At 41.8% G+C, this 23,541-nt stretch overlaps 1 protein-coding gene across 5 annotated transcripts in view; it reads right to left on the bottom strand.

Moving 5' to 3' along the window:
- Window positions 1–774: 774 nt before the first annotated feature.
- The window catches only part of LOC124110541 (polycomb group protein Psc-like), a 43,703-nt gene continuing 20,936 nt past the window's right edge, over window positions 775–23,541 (bottom strand). For 4 of the 5 annotated variants that reach the window (XM_046469921.2, XM_046469922.2, XM_046469923.2 and 1 more), the window contains exons 3-10: window positions 17,423–17,519; window positions 16,495–16,550; window positions 15,021–15,065; window positions 11,871–11,973; window positions 11,459–11,504; window positions 10,844–10,942; window positions 9,636–9,716; window positions 775–5,581 (exon numbers count right to left, since the gene is read on the bottom strand). In XM_046469921.2, coding sequence (XP_046325877.1) covers window positions 4,652–5,581; window positions 9,636–9,716; window positions 10,844–10,942; window positions 11,459–11,504; window positions 11,871–11,973; window positions 15,021–15,065; window positions 16,495–16,550; window positions 17,423–17,519 — 1,457 coding nt within the window. In that variant the 3' untranslated portion in view covers window positions 775–4,651. The remainder of the gene's footprint in view (window positions 5,582–9,635; window positions 9,717–10,843; window positions 10,943–11,458; window positions 11,505–11,870; window positions 11,974–15,020; window positions 15,066–16,494; window positions 16,551–17,422; window positions 17,520–23,541) is intronic. The other variant, XM_048395805.1, reaches the window with a different exon arrangement.

Raw genomic sequence — 23,541 nt, 5'->3', positions numbered from 1 at the left:
TTACAAAATAATGTCAACTGCTTTTCATATTTCATTATCGAATATTTATTTAATATATACGCGTGTGTGTGTGTGTGTGTGTGTGTGTGTCTCAAATCTTGTCATTCTTATCAAATGTCAATTATAAGGATATAAATTGTGAGAAGTGTCAAATATATATTATTAAGTGTTGATATATATACAATAAACTACAAGTAAAAATTTATTCCTTGTTTATTGACAATGGGTGAGGTGAGGTGAAATTGGGTTTAACGTCGCGTCCAAGATTATTGCACTTATATAGCGACGTGCATGTACGTGTGTGTGTGTGTTTGTGTGGCTGCTTGTACTAGTCCGGACTGATGCCGATTTATAGTGCTAGCACACTGAGATACCATGCCGCAGTTTAATATGAATACCCCACTCAGACACAGTATACTGACTCCGAGCCGACCAGTCCTTGTTTTAGCCCCTTAATGCCGAGCGCCAGACAGGGTAACAACAAGTACCATCTTTTAACGTCTTTTGGTATGACGCGGCCGGGGATCGAACCTTATTGACAATGGAATTGCATGGATAAGTTCATTACAGTATAGGGACGAAGGTTTGCTATGGAGTGCCTGAACCTAAAGTTGTTTTTTTAATACTGTAGGCAAAGTGCACTGTAGGCAAAAGGAGGAGTTACCAGAATAACCAGTCTTGATTATCCGACGAAACAGATCCCAATGGCCGTAAAAGGCAAAACAGCTGTTACGACATATGACTGGGATTACTGACAGATAACGCAAGAGTACATTAACAGTATGGTTTTATTCTCTTTAAGAGGAATCGCAGCATGACAGGGCTATACACTACAACAGGGAACTAGGTACACAAACAGCTGTTTTCAACAGCATCAACGAAGACATGCTACAACAGCCTGTGAATGCAAATAAATTCAAAATAAAATACACAAAACAAAAAAGCAAGGATGCCCTCGATGTATGACCATAGTCCTAAAACCATAATTAATCCATAATTACAGTGACATATTCCAGTAATAACTTTGTATATTTATTAATACTTATCTTACCACTAGCGAAACCAAAATATATCTTTTAAAATAATGTTACTCCCAAGCTGACCGTCACAAACCAGCAAGTCTGGATTATGTAACTCCGAAACATACATGCACCATAAATAATCGTTATAATGTATTCAATGTAAAATTCCTGGAAAAGGATTGAATAGTTAAAGTCCAAATGGCTCTAATATTCCGATTTTTTAAGGAAAATGCTATTTTCGATAATATCACTTTTTGTATGGTGTGCTGTCCCGGTACGTTATGTAATTATTATAACGGAACCGTTTACCATCATAACGGTAAATACGTAACATTGTTCTAGGCCTGATATGTTAATACCGAGCTTTGAAGATATGTTTGAACTTGCGTAATCCTGGTTGACATTTTGTGGCTGAATATGTAGATGAATTAACATAACCTCTGTCAATTGGAACATAACATTGAGACGCACTATTTACAATACGGTGGAATACTGTTTTTAATTTTGTCAGTGATTCATACGGATACTGATATTAATAATTACAAGTAGATCAGGGGAGGGACGCGTGCTTCACCTTACTACTGATAATTTTCCTACGAGATTAAATGATGTCAAAGGCTTCAAATTCGCCTTTTCTGTAGCTGACGAACATTTTGCTGGTTCGACGTTAAGCATATTTATTTTCATATATTATTATTTTACATTCTAACATATAGCTTGTTCTTAATATGTACATGGAATACCGACGGACCACCATTGATGAATATGGTTAAGGATATTCATCTACTGTAATCAGACATTTATCGCATTGTAAGAATATCACAAACATGTTCAGCAAACGATCCCAGCTGTTAGGGCATAAGCCGGTGGTTGATATTATAAGCAAAACCCCAAGAAATCGGGGTACGATGAAACGCAATGCACAAAGTCACCTGGCTTCCCGATCTGGTTTGTGCCGACAGACAATCTTGTGAGCACAAAGTAATCTGATGAAGCCGCCCATAGTGTTTATCAGATAGTCATACTTTTCATACTGTCATAAATCAATCTATGCTTATATTTAAAAAAAAATGTAAATACCAAATGTGAAATTTTAAAAAAATACGATCATATATAAATATTAACAATTCGAGAAGATTCTATTTATTTTTATGAAAACTCATATCAATACTAGATAATACATGATGGATTGTTCACAGGAACGAATATTTCACGTGACAATAGCAATGTAGGTCTATTTCTGCAATTATTTAATTAATATGAGGTTGATGATGCCCACCTAAGACCGCTAATCGACTTTATTCTGTGATAGAAATGATTTTCTTTTCCTCTTTAACCGAGGACTCGCCACATATGACCTTGCAAACCGCTACACACTAATTGTCACTGACAGTATACCAATCATGAGATATTAGCATGCTATCAAACCTGATTTGAACAGAAAAAGTCGATACTAAATTGTAAACATTGTTATAGAAAGTAATTGAAATTATATACGCATCCTCCTATTGATAAAGGTATTCACACTATTTGATAGTGATTCATAAACACGTGCTTATGATAGAGTCGGAATCGTACATGACCTCTGATCTTAGTAAAGGTCTTATGATTACAGAAATTGTTCCCCCCTTCTATTTATTTATTTCAGAGGATTACATTAATAAACCTATTCAGTTGTCCAACCAAACAGACTGTATATTAATATTTATTTACTGAACGTATTTATCACAATTTGACCTCACCAATATTTGCCGACTTTGACAAAAGTTGAAAGAAATGTTGAAACTTATGCCCCACGTCATGCCATTTTATTTAGAACTGTAGCACCAGTAACATCATCGGAACCCTACTATACTGTCTTGGCAAGATTGTCAGCCAGCTACCGAAGCGACTGGTACATGCAAGAAGTACCGTTCAAGATGAAATCAGGAATTTGACAGGCTGCAGATGCAATACTATATCAGTGCCTTACACCAAGATTCAAAGAACGAAAAGCTTGCCCTCTTCCATCACCGTAAATATATACCCTTAGCGTAAGAACGGGCCCTATCAAGGATACCCGCCACCCTAAATTTACAGCCTTAGTATAGGAACGGGCCCTATCAAGGATATTTGTAGATCGCTGTTAAGGGAGATACTAGCACTTGTTGAAATATTTTAGCTGTGTTAAACAAGTAAAAACAACAAAATAAGAAACAAAACTCAATAATTGTTGAACAATGACAGGACAGGCAAAGTGCTTGGAATCCTAGCAGGAACCGTCACAGTGCGTGCAAAGTGCCCGGAATCCCACGAAGAACCGTCACAGTGGATCCAAAGTGCCCGGAATCAAAGGAGGAACCGTCACAGTGCATGCAAAATGCCCGGAATCCTAGGAAGAACCGTTCAGTGCGTGCAAAGTGCCCGGAATCCAAACAGGAACCGTCACAGTGCATGCAAAGTGCCCGGAATCCTAGGAGGAACCGTTCAGTGCGTGCAAAGTGCCTGGAATCCTAGGAGGAACCGTTACAGTGCATGCGATGTGCCCAGAATCCCACGAAGAACCGCCATAGTTCAAGCAAAGTGCCCGGAATCCTAGGAGGAATCGTCACAGTGCATGCAAAGTGCCCGGAATCATAGCAGGAATCGTCACAGTGCATGCAAAGTGCCCGGAATCCTAGCAGGAACTGTCACAGTGCATGCGATGTGCCCGGAATCCTAAGAGGAACCGTCACAGTGCATGTACAGTAAACAGTCACAGAGATAAAACTTAACAATCGTCTCCACAACGACATCCACGAAAGACAGGCCATCGCTAACCTTACACTTAATGACTGTGTGTTACAATGATAATCATGAAACTATAACAACAAAAGTCATCCCCAGTCAGTGATGGCAATTAGTTTGAGACCAGGTTTCCTGTCTAACAAATCATAACAGTCTATGGAAACAAGGTAACCGCCCCAGAGACGTGTAGTCAGTCATAATATAATTGCTTAAAGTCTGAACATGTACCAGGCACTTCTTCCTTCACACGGATACAGAACCAGAAGAAGGACATTCGCTTTTCGTCCTACACACGTGCGTTGATTGGAGAGTCTCGCTTGTGACACTTACATCATCTTCGCGAGTCAGGGTAATTTGAAAGAGGTTTCCTCCACCGTCAGCCTATTGATGTCTTAACCGTAGATAGATGCTGCTGTATGGTTTGACAATTTGATTTTTGAAGAATTCCAGCTGTGATGAATATGATTTGTCAAAACATTTCATTTATCTCTCTTTACATACATCACCTCTTTATTCCCAATCCGCATCTGGTTTTTATATAAGGTATAGCTTCCTGTACGTATAGGGATGTTGAAGGCGAATTGACCCAAAGACTCGTGGCTTTCTACGACTTGAAAAAACTTCAAGGAAACAAAGAATGAGCTTGTATAAGACTTCGTTTCGACAGCACCACCAATTATGAGGAGATACATTCATAGCACAATAGCACAATAAGGGTAAGCCGCTTCAATGCCGTTAATTATACATCTGCATTGGCGACATAAAGCACCGTCAAATAACGGAAGATACTTTGACATCGACGGCTATATATATGGTAAACAATAATCAAAGTAAACCTTCCAAACATATTTTCTTTTACGAAATCAAAAATCGATTTCGCCGATGACGATTGGTTTCTGGCCGCAGATACCTTTCCTAGAAGGCTCCGAAAGATCCAAAGGTTCTGATTTCAAGTCGACGGAAAACGACACCTCATGTCCATTTTGAAGTTTGGTTTCCACGTTTATTGTGTTATTGTTTGCTCTGTCTTCAGTATTCTGGAATTTGGTACACACAATACCTTTTTGTTGTTTAATACCGTTGTTGTCGGGCTTAACGCGGGTAATACCGTTCGGTTTCTGCCATATTTTAACGGAAGTATACCCAACACCATTGGAACGTGCCTCCGGCATTGGCTTGTCTTTCGTCACTCCGTTTAATTGTTTCTGAGCAACACAACCCTCATCATTCAATTTGGTATTGGACGTACGGTCAAGTGAATGGTCAATGCCTTGGGCAAAATGACTGACAGTTTGATCTTTGTTTGACAAGGGAGGCAATTTGGTATATCCGGTGGTGATAACAGAATTGCTGCTTTCAGTCATCGCAGTCTCGGAATCACAGACACGACTGCTGCAAAGACTCTGGACAGACGTATCGTCCGTAGCTGTGTTACTATTGTTTGTGGGTTCATGTTGGTTGTCCTCCGTATTTCCGTATGTGATCGTGCTGTCGCTTCCCTCGCTGGTCACGTGAATCTGCTGGCAGTAGTCTGGTAATGGAGACGGTTCATAATCACTTATGTCGCTAAACATTTCACCGGCATCGCATATTTCTATCTGCGAATGCGTCCCCGCTTGGCGTTCCTGCTTGATATGCGTGCACGGAATTGTATCATCTTCTGCACGCTCGACTTCTTCCATTTTTGTTCTCTTTACGTCATTATCAGCCTCGATCTCACTTTCAGCAGCAGACGGTTTCCGCTTGTTGTTGGGTTTGTCGTCGACAGTGTAGAAAAGGCGTAGTGGGCCTTTCTATGAAAGAAAAACATTTTATGATAATCTTGCAGGTCGAAGTATATTAACATAATTTTTTGTGTGCAAAAAGAAAAATATTCAATTCCATATCCTGACGTTGCTCCTTTTACCAAAATATTTCAAAATCCGATTTGCGCATGTCAGTTAACTGAGTGAGTGAGTGAGTGAGTGAGTGAGTGAGTGAGTGAGTGAGTGAGTGAGTGAGAGAGTGAGTGAGTGTGATGTATTTTGCAATATTCTAGCGCTATCACGGCGGGGGACACCAGAAATGGGCTTCACACATTGTAGCCATGTGGGGAATTGAACCCGGGTCTTCGGCGTGACGAGCGAGCGCTTGAATCCACTTGGCTTCCCCAAGCCCCTACTGCCAGTGTAATATAGTAATGTGACATTAATGCTTCCCATACACTGGGTCAATGCAATGAAAATGTGCGTTTGGAAATATAATTTCTGGATACGAAAACTTTAAAAAAAACTTGTCATATCCGTCAACCCCCTGACAGTACGAATTTTAAATGAAAATGGTGCTCTTGCGATAGACCAATCGGGTCACGGTGTTGGTATGTAACACCATAACGACTGTGAGTGAGTGAGTATGGTATAACGCCGATTTGAACAATATTTCAATTATATCACGGCGTGTCAGCTTGATGTGGGAGTGAGTTTGGCATAACGCCGATTTGAACAATATTTCAGTTATATCACGGCGTGTCAGCTTGATGTGGGAGTGAGTTTGGCATAACGCCGCTTTGAACAATATTTCAGTTATATCACGGCGTGTTAGCTTGATGTGGGAGTCAGTTTGGCATAATGCCGCTTTGAACAATATTTCAGTTATATCACGGCGTGTCAGCTTGATGTGGGAGTGAGTGAGTTTGGTATAACGCCGCTTAAGACAATATTTCAGTTAGATCACGGCGTGTCAGCTTGATGTGGGAGTGAGTGAGTTTGGTATAACGCCGCTTAAGACAATATTTCAGTTAGATCACGGCGTGTCAGCTTGATGTGGGAGTGAGTTTGGTATAACGCCGCTTTGAACAATATTTCAGTTATATCACGGCGTGTCAGCTTGATGTGGGAGTGAGTGAGTTTGGTATAACATCGCTTTGAACAATATTTCAGTTATATCACGGCGTGTCAGCTTGATGTGGCAGTGAGTTTGGTATAACGCCGCTTTGAACAATATTTCAGTTATATCACGGCGTGTCAGCTTGATGTGGGCGTGAGTGAGTTTGGCATAACGCCGCTTTGAACAATATTTCAGTTATATCACGGCGTGTCAGCTTGATGTGGGAGTGAGTTTGACTAAACGCCGCTTTGAACAATATTTCAGTTATATAACGGCGTGTCAGCTTGATGTGGGAGTGAGTGAGTTTGGTATAACGCCGCTTTGAACAATATTTCAGTTATATCACGGCGTGTCAGCTTGATGTGGGAGTTAGTGAGTTTGGTATAACGCCGCTTTGAACAATATTTCAGTTATATCACGGCGTGTCAGCTTGATGTGGGCGTGAGTGAGTTTGGCATAACGCCGCTTTGAACAATATTTCAGTTATATCACGGCGTGTCAGCTTGATGTGGGAGTGAGTTTGACTAAACGCCGCTTTGAACAATATTTCAGTTATATAACGGCGTGTCAGCTTGATGTGGGAGTGAGTGAGTTTGGTATAACGCCGCTTTGAACAATATTTCAGTTATATCACGGCGTGTCAGCTTGATGTGGGAGTTAGTGAGTTTGGTATAACGCCGCTTTGAACAATATTTCAGTTAGATCACGGCGTGTCAGCTTGATGTGGGCGTGAGTGAGTTTGGCATAACGCCGCTTTGAACAATATTTCAGTTATATCACGGCGTGTCAGCTTGATGTGGGAGTGAGTTTGACTAAACGCCGCTTTGAACAATATTTCAGTTATATCACGGCGTGTCAGCTTGATGTGGGAGTGAGTTTGGTATAACGCCGCTTTGAACAATATTTCAGTTATATCACGGCGGGTTAGCTTGATGTGGGATTGAGTTTGGTATAACGCCGCTTTGAACAATATTTCAGTTATATCACGGCGTGTCAGCTTGATGTGGGAGTGAGTTTGGCATAACGCCGCTTTGAAAACTATTTCAGTTAGATCACGGCGTGTCAGCTTGATGTGGGAGTGAGTGAGTTTGATATAACGCCGCTTTGAACAATATTTCAGTTATATCACGGCGTGTCAGCTTGATGAGGGAGTGAGTGAGTTTGGTATAACGCCACTTTGAACACTATTTCAGTTATATCACGGCGTGTCAGCTTGATGTGGGAGTGAGTTTGGCATAACGCAGCTTGGAACAGAATTTCAGTTATATCACGGTGTGTCAGTTTAATATGGGATTGAGGTTGACATAACGCCGCTGTCAAATCTTGAAACATAATGGTGGCGAACCGGGATTCGAACCCACAATCATAGGTTTCTGGTGTCGCGCCACCCGTGCCCCCTGTTTTCGATGATATTCAAGAGCATATTCTACATATCATTGATGTTTTACATAAAACACAAGACAATAATAATAATATGTATCTACTTAATACATTGATCTTTCATTCTCGTAGGCGTTACATTTAAACAGAGAATGAAATTCGTCCCTTGCAAAGATGCCCCGGTCTGTCCTTCCGGGATATACCATGTCACCTGCTAGAATCTACAGGTACAATATGATTTGAGGTTCTAAAATTAAGTAGGGGATATGCAATCACTTTTGGGAGAAGTAAATATTTTTCGAAAGGAGGCAACTTTTTAAAGGAAGAAATATTCGTTACTCTTAAAGCTTGACCGGAGAAACCTATTCCACGATGGGGAGAAGTGGTCTGTTAGTGTTATTTCTTTTAATCAACACGATAAACTACATTTCCAACCCCATTGTGCCAACCACTTTAGCAGGAACATATTAGATTGGCATTCGTCACCACTCGCCCCTTTCCGTAACCTGCAAGAGGACTCGTCCCCCTATCGATGAATGTTATGTGCGAAAATACGACAAACCAATCAGAATGCGCGCATGATTTCAAGTTCTTCGTCTAAGAATCCCTCAGAAATAATTTTTGATTTTACATACGTCTTGCATCTTAAAATACACCCAAGACACAGTTGGATGTGTTCAATCATACTGTATAATTCCGCATGTCCCGATGTGCTTCAAATTGCATCTGAAATATATATAATGTATAGGGAAATATATGTGAACCATTACGCAACGAGTTGACAATTGTTTTAGGTATGCCCGTTTGCGCTAAGACGGAACCCGGTCGTAAAAATAGTCATGAGCGGGGCACGAGTCGCTATTCGGCTTGTCCCGGAATAACACGAGTTGGTATCGAATGATTAGATTGGGTTATCTGCACATCTTTTTCGAGTAAAGACAGTACTCCAATTTTTTTTAAAAACATAGACTCCCATGGTATACACAGAGTCCATTGCGGACGTGCTGGGCGTCTAGGTATGAACCGGGCACTACTTTCTGACGATGTTGGAATCATGGAAATTAAGCTACTCTCTTGTCAGGAGGGGGGCACGGGTGGCCCAGTCGTCTAAGGCGCCGCGATTCGCTGTGCAGAGTTGCGTCCCTTGGGCACGCCAGAAACCTATGATTGTGGGTTCGAATCCCGGTTCGCCCCGATTATGTTTCTAGGTTTGTCAGCACCATACCCGTGCTCGTGGGTTTCACCGAAGTGGTAAACGTCTGAGACCTGCATCACTTCGGGCTTTCCTCCCACATTAAACTGACGCGCCGTGATATAACTGGAATACTGTTAAAAGCGACGTTAAACCCAACTCACTCACTCACTCTTGTCAGGAATAAAAAAGGGCTGAAATTCTAACTTTTTTTGTCTTAATACCGCTACTTAATAAATATTGGAATGCTCTGTTTTGAGATTGTTAATCTCCGGGTACCGCCAGTTTTCTTATTCTTAACTATATATTCGACCGATGGGGATGAGACTGACTCGCCCCGCCCCGCGTGTCTCACTGTTTCTTGACGGCTCCACACAAATGTTGCACACGACCATAGACTGAGTACTGACCCTTCTCCAGGAGTAGATGTAGGCGATATCTAACAAGGTGAATGTATCTGTGAGAGACTCGTCAGAGTGGAAGATGTCGAGCTGAAATAATAATAATAATAATGATGATAAAAATTATAATAATAATACAATAAACAAGATTCAGGAAAAGATTGGCAAATATGCAGACCTCGCTTTCGAAATATCACACTTGCATACCAAGTACCAAGTTGTCCGACTCCCCATTATTCTCGGTATTCCTTAGGTTTGGTACCTCCCAAATCTGTTGACTGACTTTGGGAGAGTACCCGGGTTTGCTACTAGGAATACAGCCCTTCTGTCAAACTGGGTAATGAAGAAGGCTGCAGTGTTGGGGAGTCTTCACATTCTCCGAAAAAGTTCTGAGTGGGTTTGACTACGCATGCGCAGCGCTTCCTGGGAGAAGACCCATTCGCTGTCTGGGCTGCGTGTAGAGGGGGCAAGGGCCCTGAGCTGATCCTAACCAGCCTGACTGTGTCAGGATCACCCAAACCCTCTGTGTTGCATTTTCTATTTTAATCTGTGCATAATAACAATAATTCTGATAATTTAAAATACATTTATATACCGCAGGTATCACGGTACTAGTATCTGCTCAAATGCGGTTTTATTTGTTCCCCGACCAGTGGATCCGTTTGCATTCCAGTAATCATTCTCAACTCCCTGGGGAGTATACAACCCAATCTGCCTAGGGGCGCTAGAAAGTTTTTACTTCCACCTCATGTGGGGGTCGGAGACTCACAAGTTCGGTGCAACCCATGAGGAGGTGAGGTGAAATGGGCTTTCAAGTCGCGTCCAAGATTATTACACTTATACAGCGACGTGCATGCACGTGTGTTTGTGTGTGTGGCTGCTTGTACTAGTCCGGACTGATGCCGTTTTGTAGTGCTACTGACTCCGAGCCGACCAGTCCTTGGTTTAGCCCCTCAATGCCGAGCGCCAGACAGGGTGACAACAACTACCATCTTTTAACGTCTTTTGGTATGACGCGGCCGGGGATCGAACCCCGGACCTTCCGCTCTCCGGGCGGACGCTCAACCACTAGACCACGGAGGCGGTCGCAACCCATGACGAAGGAGATGGTGCTGAAGCTGGGGTTCGAACCCAGGCCCACGGGATATAACCCGCACGTGCTGCCCCTCCCGTATACATTACTGGTCACAAACACCTGATCGCAGCTTGTTTCTAACCTTGTGATGCTCTGGGAGTGAGAACTTCATGCGGATGAATTTCTTAAGGTGTGCGATGGTCAGAGCGGAAGGACACAGCAAGAAACGGCGGTCGGCAGGCTACAAGTAGACGGTCAACAGATCACAACCCCTGCACAAACAATTCCACACAAATACAATGTTTATTTATTTCTTTATTTCTCTATTTCTATTGCTCCGTTTATTTACATCACATAATTATTGTTTGTTTGTTGTTTAAAGCCATACTCAGCAATATTCAAACCTTATGAGGGCGTCTGTAAATAATCGAGTCTGGACCAGACAATACAGTGATTGACATCAGGAGCATCGCTCCACGCAATTGGGATACGAGGACATGCATCAACCACGTCAGCGAGCCTGACCACCCCATCCCGTTAGTCGCCTCTTATGGCAAGCAGTCGCCTTTTACAGGAAGCATGGGTTGCTTAAGACCTATTGTACCCCGGATCTTCACGGGTGTGAAAAGTAACAAAACGTCAGAATGTTTTACACTTCGTCAGTTGCCACTGATTTTTTTGTAAAAAAAGTTATTTACATTTTTTGTCATTTTTTCTTTCATGTTAAATGTTTTCAACAAGATGCGGCGGTAAATACCTTGTTATCGAAGTGATAACTTTCTGACTCGTCAGGGGGCAGCCCACTAAAACAGATATACTTCTATTACAGATATCAAATATAAAACATTCAAGAATTATGCAGTAAACATCCGGGTTTTATAATCCCTTGTACCAGAGTGCCGATAGTACAGTAAAATAATTATGGCACCTGAAGGCCACATGCAGAAGTAACTGTTCAGCTAAAGTACTTTGTGATTATTGTCTTCCAGTTAGATCACGGCGTGTCAGCTACATGTTTGAGAAATGTCAATTAAGTACGAACCAGAACAAATTTCGACCTCATTCTGACCTCCTTTGTTACTGCATGTACTATTTAAATCGCAAATGCGTCGTGGTTGATAATCGGATCATGTTAATTCTCCCAGACTACCGAAGATGGATTTACGTACTTTTTGCTCATATCCAGACACAGGCTGATGTTTTCGTCCTCTCGGCACAACTCCTTCTCCATGACTGCCTCCCCCCGGGCCTCCAGACACACCACCCTCCGGCCTGCAGGAAAACACACTACACTGAAACTTCCCTAATCCAGACAACTCAATATAAAGTCAATAATGGATTTCTCTACCAACAAAACAGAATCATACAGTATAACATATAATGAACCAATAGTATATTCGATACATCGTACATAGCAATAGCAGTCCGGAATAGACAGGTTCTGGTCTGTCTAGAACACACACAGAACGACACAGTTTCTTTTATTTGTTTAACGCTGCACTCAGCAATATTCAAGCTATATGACGGCGGTCTGTAAATAATCGAGTCTGGACCAGACACGCCAGTGACTGACATCATGAGGATCGATCTACGCAAAAGGGATACAATGACATGCATCAACCAAGTCAACAAGCCTGACCACCCAATCCCGTTAGTCGCCTCTTACGACAAGCATGGTTTGCTAAAGACCTGTTCTAACCCGGATCTTCACGGGGTTCACGACACACGATCTGTCTGAAACACATGATTGTATATGGATATATTTTAAAAACTTCACATCTGCGATTGATTACCCAGGTCTATTACTTGTATATGAAAGTACACCACGGTTCCTGATAATTGTTTGAGCGGCATGGTATTTACTCACATGTAAACATTCACTTTCGGTATTGATTTGGACATTCAGTATGTTTGTACTTCCATGGATCCAGCCTGTTAGGTAGTTTTAAACCAGTGAACCTTTGTAAACATAATTCTGCTTAAAAAGCTGTTTCAGGTGACTTCTAATTTGCATCTGTCCATGTGATACCCGAGCGATACGTGTTTAAGTTACACAAAACGAGAATTGCTCTTGTTTTGGACGACCGCTAAAGATACGAAAGTATCTTTGTTACTTCAAAGTAATGTGAATTTAGAAAAATGCTGAAACGTTGAATTTATTATTTCCTATTTTTTTTTATTTGATGTAGAATTTCGTTTGTACAACTTGCAGCGCCCAAATTGACTGTCCGCTACACTTCTGTGTTCAAATTATAAGAGGCACCCCCTCCCCCTATTAAATGTAAACACACACATCACACCCAAAAGAAAAATTATATCTTCCAAGATAACATGTTAATATGGTTGTTAGAAAGTAAAAGTAACAATGGTTTACATATTGTGTTTGTGATTTGTTAAATATCTCTCCCCCACCCACCCACCGCCCCTCCCCTCCCCTAAAATCCTGGATCTAACGCATCACAGAATGCGTCGTGGATAAATTACAGAGTAGATATATTGCGGCTTTTGTTAATTACATGGTTAACGAATATTTATCCTCCAAAATCGTAATGACAGCTGTCAATGTAGTAATAAAATTAAAAGAATTTATTATTACGGAATTTCTAAAAAAAACTACTCAAAAGGGATAATCAGATATGAGTTTCTTTTTAAATATACGCCTGACATATAATGAGAGTACGTTTTGTGTATCATAAAAATCTCCCTATCAAAAGTGGAGTAGCATAGTTGTCTTGGTTGGGTGAAATGGAGAAAAATATAATTTTAACAAGCGTAGTTTCTTGCCTCATTTCATATTAATCTACGTTCTGCATTACGGAAATTAATTATGAGGAGCCCCGTTGTGAAGGAAGTAAAATAACTGTTCTGAACATTTTTTGGTTCATTCCAAATCGTAACATGTGGGTAAATTATCAAAATTGGGCTCTAATGTAATTGCTATTTAAGATATATATGTCTGCACCCTCTCCCCTAAGCAAACGAATATATCACCCGTGACACACATTAATACGTTCTGCTTGAACAACGCACACTTTCGCAAGCACGCACGCACAAGCACACACACGTAATAGGTACGGCGTGCTACGCTATCAGCTCATTTTGGGCCTCCGGTCCTGGTATACGATTCTTTATTTTTCACAATCTGTATTTTTTAACAATTGTTTTAAATAATCTTTGCTAGTAATGCCATAAACAAAGCCCCACATTACAAACTTCTTCAGCCAGTGGAAAGTTAATGGACGAACAACGGACGAACAACGGACGGACAACGGACAAGCATCATGCTGGAAGCTCTAATAAACCTTATGACCTGGGATCCGTTCTAAGAAGCGATTGTAGATGATCGTAAATCCCTTCACAGTCGTAGAGCTACGATCGCTTTGGGGAACGGGTTCTTGGGAGGAAAAAATAAATTTGCCTTGAACGTGGTTAAACAATGCTCTTAACGGTAATTGGACTATATCACAGCGTATCAGATTTATGCGTGAGTGAGTGAGTTGGGTTTAACGCCGCTTTGGGCAATAGTCCAGTTATATCACGGCTTGTCAGCTTGACGTGGGAGTGAGTGAGTTTGGTTTAACGCCGCTTTGAACAATATTTCAGTTATATCACGGCGTGTCGGCTTGATGTGGGAGTGAGTGAGTTGGGTTTAACGCCACTTTGAACAATATTTCAGTTAGATCACGGCGTGTCACCTTGATGTGGGAGGAAAGCCCTCAGTGATGCAGGTCTCAGGAGTATACCACTTTGGTGAAACCCACGAGCACGGGTATGGTGCTGACAAACCTACAAACATAATCGGGGCGAACCGGGATTCGAACCCACAACAATGGGTTTCCCGCGAGGCCAAGGGACGCAACTCTGTACAGGGAATTGCTGCGCATTAGACGACTGGGCCACCCCTGCTCTCTTCAGCATTAACCTTTATGCGAGAGGAAAGCTGAAGAGATAACGGTCACACCAGTTGGTTAACTCCACCAGAACGGTACGTAGTTGATAAAACATCATGATAATGTTTGTTTGTTTGTTTGTTTGTTGTTTAACACCACACTCATCAATATTCCAGCTATATTACGGCGGTCTGAAAAATAATCGAGTCTGGACCAGACAATCAAGTGATTGACATCATGAGCATCGATCCGTGCAATTGGGATACGATGACGGCGTCAAACAAGTCAGCGAGCCTGACCCCTCGATCCCGTTTTGAAAAAGGAGGGAATCTGGGATTCAAACACACAAGCGGATCCTGGTAGAAAAGGGAGGCAACTGTGCAAAGCGTGATGAGTGACGATGATGAAGAGAATGTATTAAGTACATACCTTCAGGGTGGGTGGAATAGAACAGCCTGCGTCTCCGCATTTCATCTAAAAGATAAACCAATTTTCAGATTACACAATATTTACCAATATCACATATCCAATTGCTGTGTGTGGGCGCGCCTTATCAAACGTATTCGCTCACCACGTGGGATCTCCCGCGCAAACTAGATTTTTTATAGCCAGAACTGTTATCTTTTCAACGGTCAATATATGAAGCAGTTCACGCCTACATGCATGTCGCTTAATTCTGAGTTTGACGATCACTTGAGAAAAAACAAGTTGTCTGTTTGTTTGGGTTTGTTTTGTTTTTTGACGCCAAAATCTGAAATATTCCAGCTATATGGGGGCGGTTTGTAAATAATCGAGTCTGGATCAGACCAAAAAACAGTGATTGATATCATGAGCATCGATCCACGCAATTGGGATACGATGGCATGCATCAATCAAGTCAGCGAGCCTGATCACCCGATCCTGTTAGTCGCATCTTGCGACAAGCATAGTCACCTGTTACGGCAAGCATGGGTTACTGAAGACCTATTTTAACCGGATCCTCTGGGGTCGAAACAGGTTGTCTGGCGCCCACGCCACCAATCTCCCGAACTTCAATCCCGGATGACACCATTGTTACCTCATGACACTCATGACACTCCCTTGCGCGCATGCTTCTTCGATATATACTTCATTCCCTAAAGAAATTGTTGTAAGAAAAGTATGTATGCATTTGTTATAGGAAATAAGTGAGGTAAGGCTTGACGTCGCGCGCAAACTTCTTGCACTCACATGGCGACTTGCACGCACGTGTGTGGGTGTGCAGGATTGTACTAGTCCAGAATGCCGGTTTAATCCTGCTGGTCCGCTGAGATTCCATGCGGCAGTTTAACATGGATACCCAAATCAGACACAGTATACTGACCCCGAGCCGACCAGTCCTTGTTTCCGCCCCTTAATTCCGACCGCGGGTCGGGAAACAATTTAACATCCTTTGGTATGACGCGGCAGGGGATCTTACCACCGACCTTCTCTCCGGGCAGACGCTCTGTCCACAAAACCACGGAGGCGGTCTCAGATGGGAAATAAATTTTGATATGATCTTGAATATGCTCAAAGAAATAACGAATATTTTCTGAAACACCTTTGGGTTTTTTAATATTTAATTGATTTTAAATTGATCGTCAATCCAAATATATATTCACAACGCGCCAAATAATTCACCAAATTAATGCTCATTGCACTATTATGGTATTAAGCCCAACAAAAGAGAAGTTTGAGTCCAAATTCCACTATGAGCTTCAGAGGAAATACAGAACCCAAACTGCTGACAAACCAGAAACATAATCACGACTAATTTGGGGATTCGAACCCCGTAGCACAGAGGATTGAGGCGACACAGACGATTCGGCTACCCGTGCAAGCACACCAAAGGGACTCGAACACACAACAGCACAGCTAGACCCTAGTTTGGGGCCGAACTTACCTTCGAATAAGCCCGGCACCAGCTTGTACACAAGGTTCTGGAGAGTTTTGTCCGCTCTGGAATAAAACCGGGATATAAGTTACTGAACAGCCGAGCCACAAATGAAGTGGGAAGTCGTTTTTCACCACAGTCCTTTATATTCCAGGGCTGTCACGGCGACTGGTGAGATATCGTACAGGACCAGTTAAACTAGAGGTTGACAGCATGAGCACCTGTCCACACACTCACGGAGCCTGACGACCTGATTGGTTCTCTTCACAAGCACCAGCGCCCCGTTCATCAAAGCGATCGTAGCGCTACTTTAATTAAGGTGATCGCAACTCCCGTACATTAACATGGACTTAAGACAGTCGAGCGCAACGATCGCCTTGTGGAACCCCGTTTCACAAAGACTTTGTTGTACTACGATTGTCTTAAGTCTAAGTTAAAAATTTGGACCTAACACTAACGCCGCTTTGTGACTGGGTGGAAGCATTGCCTCAAGTAAAAGATTACAGTTAGTCTGTAATACAGCCAATGCAAGTTATAATATTTGGCAAGTCTAGATTACTGCAGTATCTGAAACTGGGCCCCCTTTGATTATATTTCAAAACTATAATTTAACAACTGTTTATATCTATAAAATATGTTCATTTAGGGACTAGATGTTAAGTCTAGCTTACAATATGCAGGCCTAGATAGCGGATAGTGCAAGGACCCCTGTCTTTTTTAGGGACAACATTTTATATTTATGTATATAAATAATATGTAATCGAGGAATTATGATTGAAATTAAGAATCTGTTTCTTAGAGACTTGTGCAAGTCTAATTGGAAGGTCATTGTCAGCGTCGTGAATTTCGAGTAGGACGCAACCCAAAGTTTGAAGGCGAATGGGTCGAGAGTATAGATTTGCGAAATAATACCCTGGGTTATAGAGTAGCTAGCTACCTGATGTTGAGAAGGGGCCGCGTCTTGTGCACCTGGACATCACAGATGGGGCAGAACTTGCTGGACTCAAGGTACCGCACAATGCACGTCCGGCAGACTGCAACGAGGAACAACACCGTCAGAATGCACGAGGATAATTATAAATTGCCGGGCAACAGAAAGAATACACTTGAAAATTCGATTTGACCCCAAAATAACAAACGTTATTGAAACGTTACTAGACTGAAAACAGTCGCCGAAACACTTCAAACGCATGGTCCAAAACACAACTATGATATTCGTATGAAATACATCACCATGGAATAACCACATCTTGTTAGTTTCGTCTCAGCCACCATCAGACATGGGTGTATAGTTCTTTAGCCTGGTAATTACATTGAAATTAAAGGAAATATTACTTTGCGCTGAGCCACACGGGCTCGCCAGCGAATCGCCAGCGTCTAAGGGCCTTGGATTTTCTATGAATGAGTGAGTGAGTGAGTTGGGTTTAACGCCGCTTTTAACAGTATTCCAGTTATATCGCGGCGTGTCAGCTTAATGTGGGAGGAAAGCCCAAAGTGATGCAGGTCTCAGACGTTTACCACTTCGGTGAAACCCACGAGCACGGGTATGGTGCTGACAAACCTAGAAACATAATCGGGGCGAACCGGGATTCGAACCCACAATCATAGGTTTCTGGCTTGCCCAAGGGACGCAACTCTGCACAGCGAATCGCGGCGCCTTAGACGACTGGGCCACCCGTGCTCCCCGGATTTTCTATGAAAACAATATTGGAAAATACTGAAAAAATTGCGACAGGTTTTGCGAAAAAGGATATCCTGTCGCTGACATCAATATGAACTCCAAGAACAAACTCATACACGTCTAATCGCAGTCTCCAACTTTACACAATTTTCACTCAGTGGCCGATCAATGTATTCTCTGCATCTTTTCATGTTACGATGCAGATACAGTTATTAAAATATCATATGGAGATGTCCCATAAACATACATGAGTTTGGGATAAATGAAAATATAATATATAAATAGATATCAAGCTTTCGATTCATATTTCCTGCCGATGCTAAATAGTACATATTTGTATGCAGGACTGTACAAGTTCATAGTCGTCAACCTCTTCGGGTGGGATTTTTGTGACAGAATATTTATTTTACAAGCGATACAAAACTATTTCTCTGAAAGGAGCACAAACAATTTGGTGAAGTGAGGTGAAATTGGGTTTAACGTCGCGTCCAAGATTATTGCACTTATATAGCGACGTGCATGCACGTGTATGTGTGTGTGTGGCTGCTTGTACTAGTCCGGACTGATGCCGATTTATAGTGCTAGCTCACTGAGATACCATGCCGCAGTTTAACATGAATACCCCACTCATACACAGTATACTGACTCCGAGCCGACCAGTCCTTGTTATAGCCCCTTAATGCCGAGCGCCAGACAGGGTAACAACAAGTACCATCTTTTAACGTCTTTTTGTATGACGCGGCCCGGGATCGAACCCTGGACCTTCCGCTCTCCGGGCGGACGCTCTACCACAAGACCACGGAGGCGGTCACAAACAATTTGGGGGTGTACCACAACACCGTCTCCATCCGTTGTCCCTGCATCAGGACCTTCTGAATCGGGAGCTAGTTCAGTGGGAATCTTTTCTTTCCCTATGTTTAACGAGATTTTAAGCAATATTTCATCAACATCACGGCGGGTGACACCAACGTGGATAAAGTGCTCGCTTGTCAGGAGACCGGGTTCGATTCCCTGCATGGGTACAATGTGGTGTCCCCCGCTGGAATTTTGTTTAAAGCGGTGTAAAACAATACTCACTCACTCACTCAATTAATGGTCGTGCTCTGAATATGTTTCATTTCCACTCGTTCAACAACACCCTCAAGCAACCGTTAATCCATAAGACATATGTACTTTAACACCAAAACAAATATCAAACATTTCCTTGATGTGAAATAAAGTGTTTATAAAACACGATTATTTTTTTAAAACATAACTGATAAGAACACACACAAAAAACTCTCTCGACGGATAAAAACAGCTATTTATCAAGTCCAAGCTACCGGGGTCACGTGATCCTCGTATCAGCGTCGACTACAGATCTGAAACTATTTTATTCAAGATTTCAAATTTTGACACAGATAATGTAAATCTTGGTTCAAAGGTCATTGTGTAGGAGGAGACGGCAAGCGCACTCATGAGTCTTTCTGCCCCGTGTAACTATCTATTGCGATGACGGGACATTTTATGACAGAGCAAATATTTACCGTACCCCGGGCAGATATAGCTGGTTACTTCACCCACCACGACCCCAGTACTCCTGCTATCGGTGCAGATGCGGGATAAAAAATAAGATTATTCGTACAAGGAAACTGAAGGCCGGCGATAAAAAACATAAGGGTCTGAAAAGTAGCACTTTATCTCGTTGAGTGTATCATTTGTTTAAAAGTGAATAAAACTTGAAAAAAGTATAAAATTATGTGAACCCCCGTCAGTAATATTCCAGCAAGTGGGGGGCACGGGTGGCCCAGTCGTCTAAGGCGCCGCGATTCGCTGTGCAGAGTTGCGTCCCTTGGGCACGCCAGAAACCTATGATTGTGGGTTCGAATCCCGGTTCGCCCCGATTATGTTTGTAGGTTTGTCAGCACCATACCCGTGCTCGTGGGTTTCACCGAAGTGGTAAACGTCTGCGACCTGCATCACTTCGGGCTTTCCTCCCACATTAAGCTGACACGCCGTGATATAACTGGAATACTGTTAAAAGCGGCGTAAAACCCAACTCACTCACTCACTCCAGCAAGTGACTTTGTTCAAAATGTGTCTCTGTTCACTCAGCAGTGAATGGGTACCCGGTAGGTTGGTTGGTTTGTTGTTAAACGCCGCACTTAGCAATATTCCAGCCATATGACGGCGGTCTGTAAATAATCATGTCTGGACCAGACAATCAAGTGATGAGATGGTGAGTGAGTGAGTGAGTATGGTTTTACGCCGCTTTTAGCAATAATCCCGCAATATCACGGCGGAGGACACCAGAAATGGGCTTCACACATTGTACCCATGTCGGGAATCGAACCCGGGTCTTCTGCGTGACGAGCGAACGCTTTAACCACTAGGCTACCCGACTGCCCCAAGGGATGAGATGGTAATGTGACTGTTAATCTGTTATCGCCTCTCAGCAGTTTGGTCTGTATACTTCCAAGGAAGCTGAGAAAGAAAACCAATAATAATGTAGATTGGAATTGGGGGCATTATAAATTCTGATTAGTTACTATGTAACAGCCAAATATTTCCCGCAACAACCCCCAACCCATAAATTGATTTTTTGCATAATTCAAAATTAAAAAACAACTTCACGCTACAGTGGCCCACTGTATAACACTGCAAGACAGGATATTAACAAAGCGAAATGCTGATCTGAAATTTTCCTCCCTAAAACTAAAATAATTCCTTCGAAAACAACTTTTAAAACTGTAGAAACCTCGCCCAAAAAATTCAAACTAGAATACTTGAAACATCAAAGACTGAAAAAACAGCGCTGTCGTGCTTTTTAAAAGGCGTCATTCACGTTTTGCAAGATTTTCTTATGTTTGTCAGGCTAAATTCCTTACGCACAAACACAGGCACGCACTTCATTCACAAACTGATCACGTGACTGTCATGTGAGAGGGTGGTTTTGCCATCCATCACTGTCGACAATGTAACCGATATCCGCACGCGGTCATCGAGTACCTTGCCAATAGCAGTGAGGGCCAAGAGGGGTGGGCGAAACTTACACGTTTCTCTTGCATACATTACACAATTAGTCGCGCCGTCTAGCAAACATATCATGTGACGTGTTTAAATGTCAAACCAGCAAAATATAACGGAATCGTCTGGAGCTTGGCAACGTTCGTGACGCATTTAAATTTTAAAATTTAAGTGAACAGTTTAAAATGGGTTAAGGTGTTCGTGTGCGCTTTATGAATTTCGGACTTTAAACGTAACATATGAACTTAAAATCGTTCCATATTTATTAGTTACTAACAGCTGGGATTGTACATTGTACCCTTGCTATATAAATACATGGAAAAAAATATAAACCTCTATAATTGAGCTGCATATATTTTTTCAATATTCGAAATACTTTTAAAAAAAAAAATGAATGAATTAAATGATGAATGTTAAAACACATTCTTTGATTAATATTAAAAATCAAAATATATTTCTAAACAACGTTCACAACTTAACTACTCAGAACTAGTTAAGAACTAACCACAAATAATTCTAAAAAACGTAAGGAAATTCAGACAAGAAAATACACGTCACCTAACACTGTAAATAATAGCGAAAACCATGTTGATGACTATGACGAAAACATAGCCATACTAATAATAAGAACAATAATAACGACATAATCTGTACTGAGAATATTCCAGTTAAATCACGCCGTGTCAGCTTAATGTGGGAGGAAAGCCCAAAGTGATGCAGGTCTCAGACGTTTACAACTTTGGTGAAACCACGAGTATAGGTACGGTGCTGACAAACCTAGAAACATAATCACATAAACCTTGGATTCGAACCAACTATCATAAATTTCTGGCACGCCTTTTGTACTCGCTGTAGAAAGTTCTACATAAGTACGTACGTAGAAATGTAACGGTATTGCTTACAATCTCCAACAACCGCCCGGGCCTTCTCCACCACTGCCTCATTTCGTAACGCTCGTATTTTTCACCGTGTTTTCAAGAAACACGACATTCTTGGGTTTATCGTGTTTTTAATCACTGTTTAGCATGGTAGTCCAATTGCCCCCGCGCCACTTGTCCTTAGCAACAGGATATTAATTAATCCGTTAACTTCCTTGTCGTGCATGCTATATTTGCAGACCCTCTCTTATTAAGTCTGCAATGTAACAGAAACCTAAAGAAAAAAATTAGATTGGTTCACGCGGATTTCAAATGTGAACAGCGCTTTACAAGAATCGTTCATAAACAAAGAATTTATATCAAATATTATATACTTGTTTGTCTGTTCGTTCGTTCGCCTTCAGCATTATTCCCGCTATAAGACGGCGGTTTGTAAATGATGAAGACGACAATCCATTGATTGACATCATGAGCATCGATTCCACGCAATTGGTATACAATCACATGCATCTACCTTCCATTATAGGGAGCTTAAGACCAGTTCTAACTCCAACCCGTGCATTGACGGGGGTAGGGTGGGGCTGGGGGGTTGCTAGTGGTGGAAGTAGTAGTAGAATTAGTAGTTGTAGTAGCAGTAGTAGTAGTAGTAGTAGTAGTAGTAGTAGTAGTAGTAGTAGTAGTAAGTGTGTGGGTGCGTGAGTGAGTGCGTTAGTTTGAAGTAAGGAATTCACAGAGAAAAACAGTATTCCAGTTATATCACGGCGTGTCAGTTTGATGTGGGAAGAAAACCCGAAGTCGTTCACGTCATAGATGTTTACCACTTGGGTGATTACGAAATGTAAGCGAGTGTAAAGGTCACGTGTTGAATTTACATCAACCTGGGTTGTCCAAGTGGCTTTTTCTCCCGTTACAGCATCCCCGATATTAAAAAAATGGCAAGTGTTTCCTGTAATGAGAAAGAAGCTCCCCTTGACAGCCGCCCACAAGCTGAAGCCGTAAACTTAAACCTTGCGTCTCTACGTCATGAACATACGTTATCATGTGAAAGGAAATATAGTGCTTTTTTCAACTAAGGGTCTGCCTGTCAGTCACGTGGTACTAAATGTTCTTTAACTCCGGCCATTTTTTTATGTTTATGAAATGTGAAAAAAGAATGAATATGTGTTGCTTTCATTGCGAGATGTCACTTCAAAGCGCTTCCATTTAAAGGCGTTTTCTTACTTTTAATAGTTTTTTTAATTAATATTTCAGTTTTTCGATGACTATTTGAAAGCTGATGAAATTTGGTCAATCGTAAATCAGATGATTTTCATATTTAACCTCCATTCAGTTTGATATTTCATTAAATGATAGGTCACCGAAAGGTTTAACCGAGTTGGGTTCAATGGCCGCCTTGCGGTACGGCGTGGCAGTTTAATGTGACTGGAAGACATATTTTACAAAATAACACAGGTCTGAGCGGATCGCAAAACAAACACGCCCACACACCCA

Source organism: Haliotis rufescens, unplaced genomic scaffold (assembly GCF_023055435.1).
Source record: "Haliotis rufescens isolate VD_foot unplaced genomic scaffold, xgHalRufe1.0.p SCAF_148, whole genome shotgun sequence".
Lineage (NCBI taxonomy): Eukaryota > Metazoa > Mollusca > Gastropoda > Lepetellida > Haliotidae > Haliotis > Haliotis rufescens.
The sequence above is the reverse complement of the archived record's forward strand: the minus strand, read 5'-3'. Positions and strand labels throughout refer to the sequence as shown.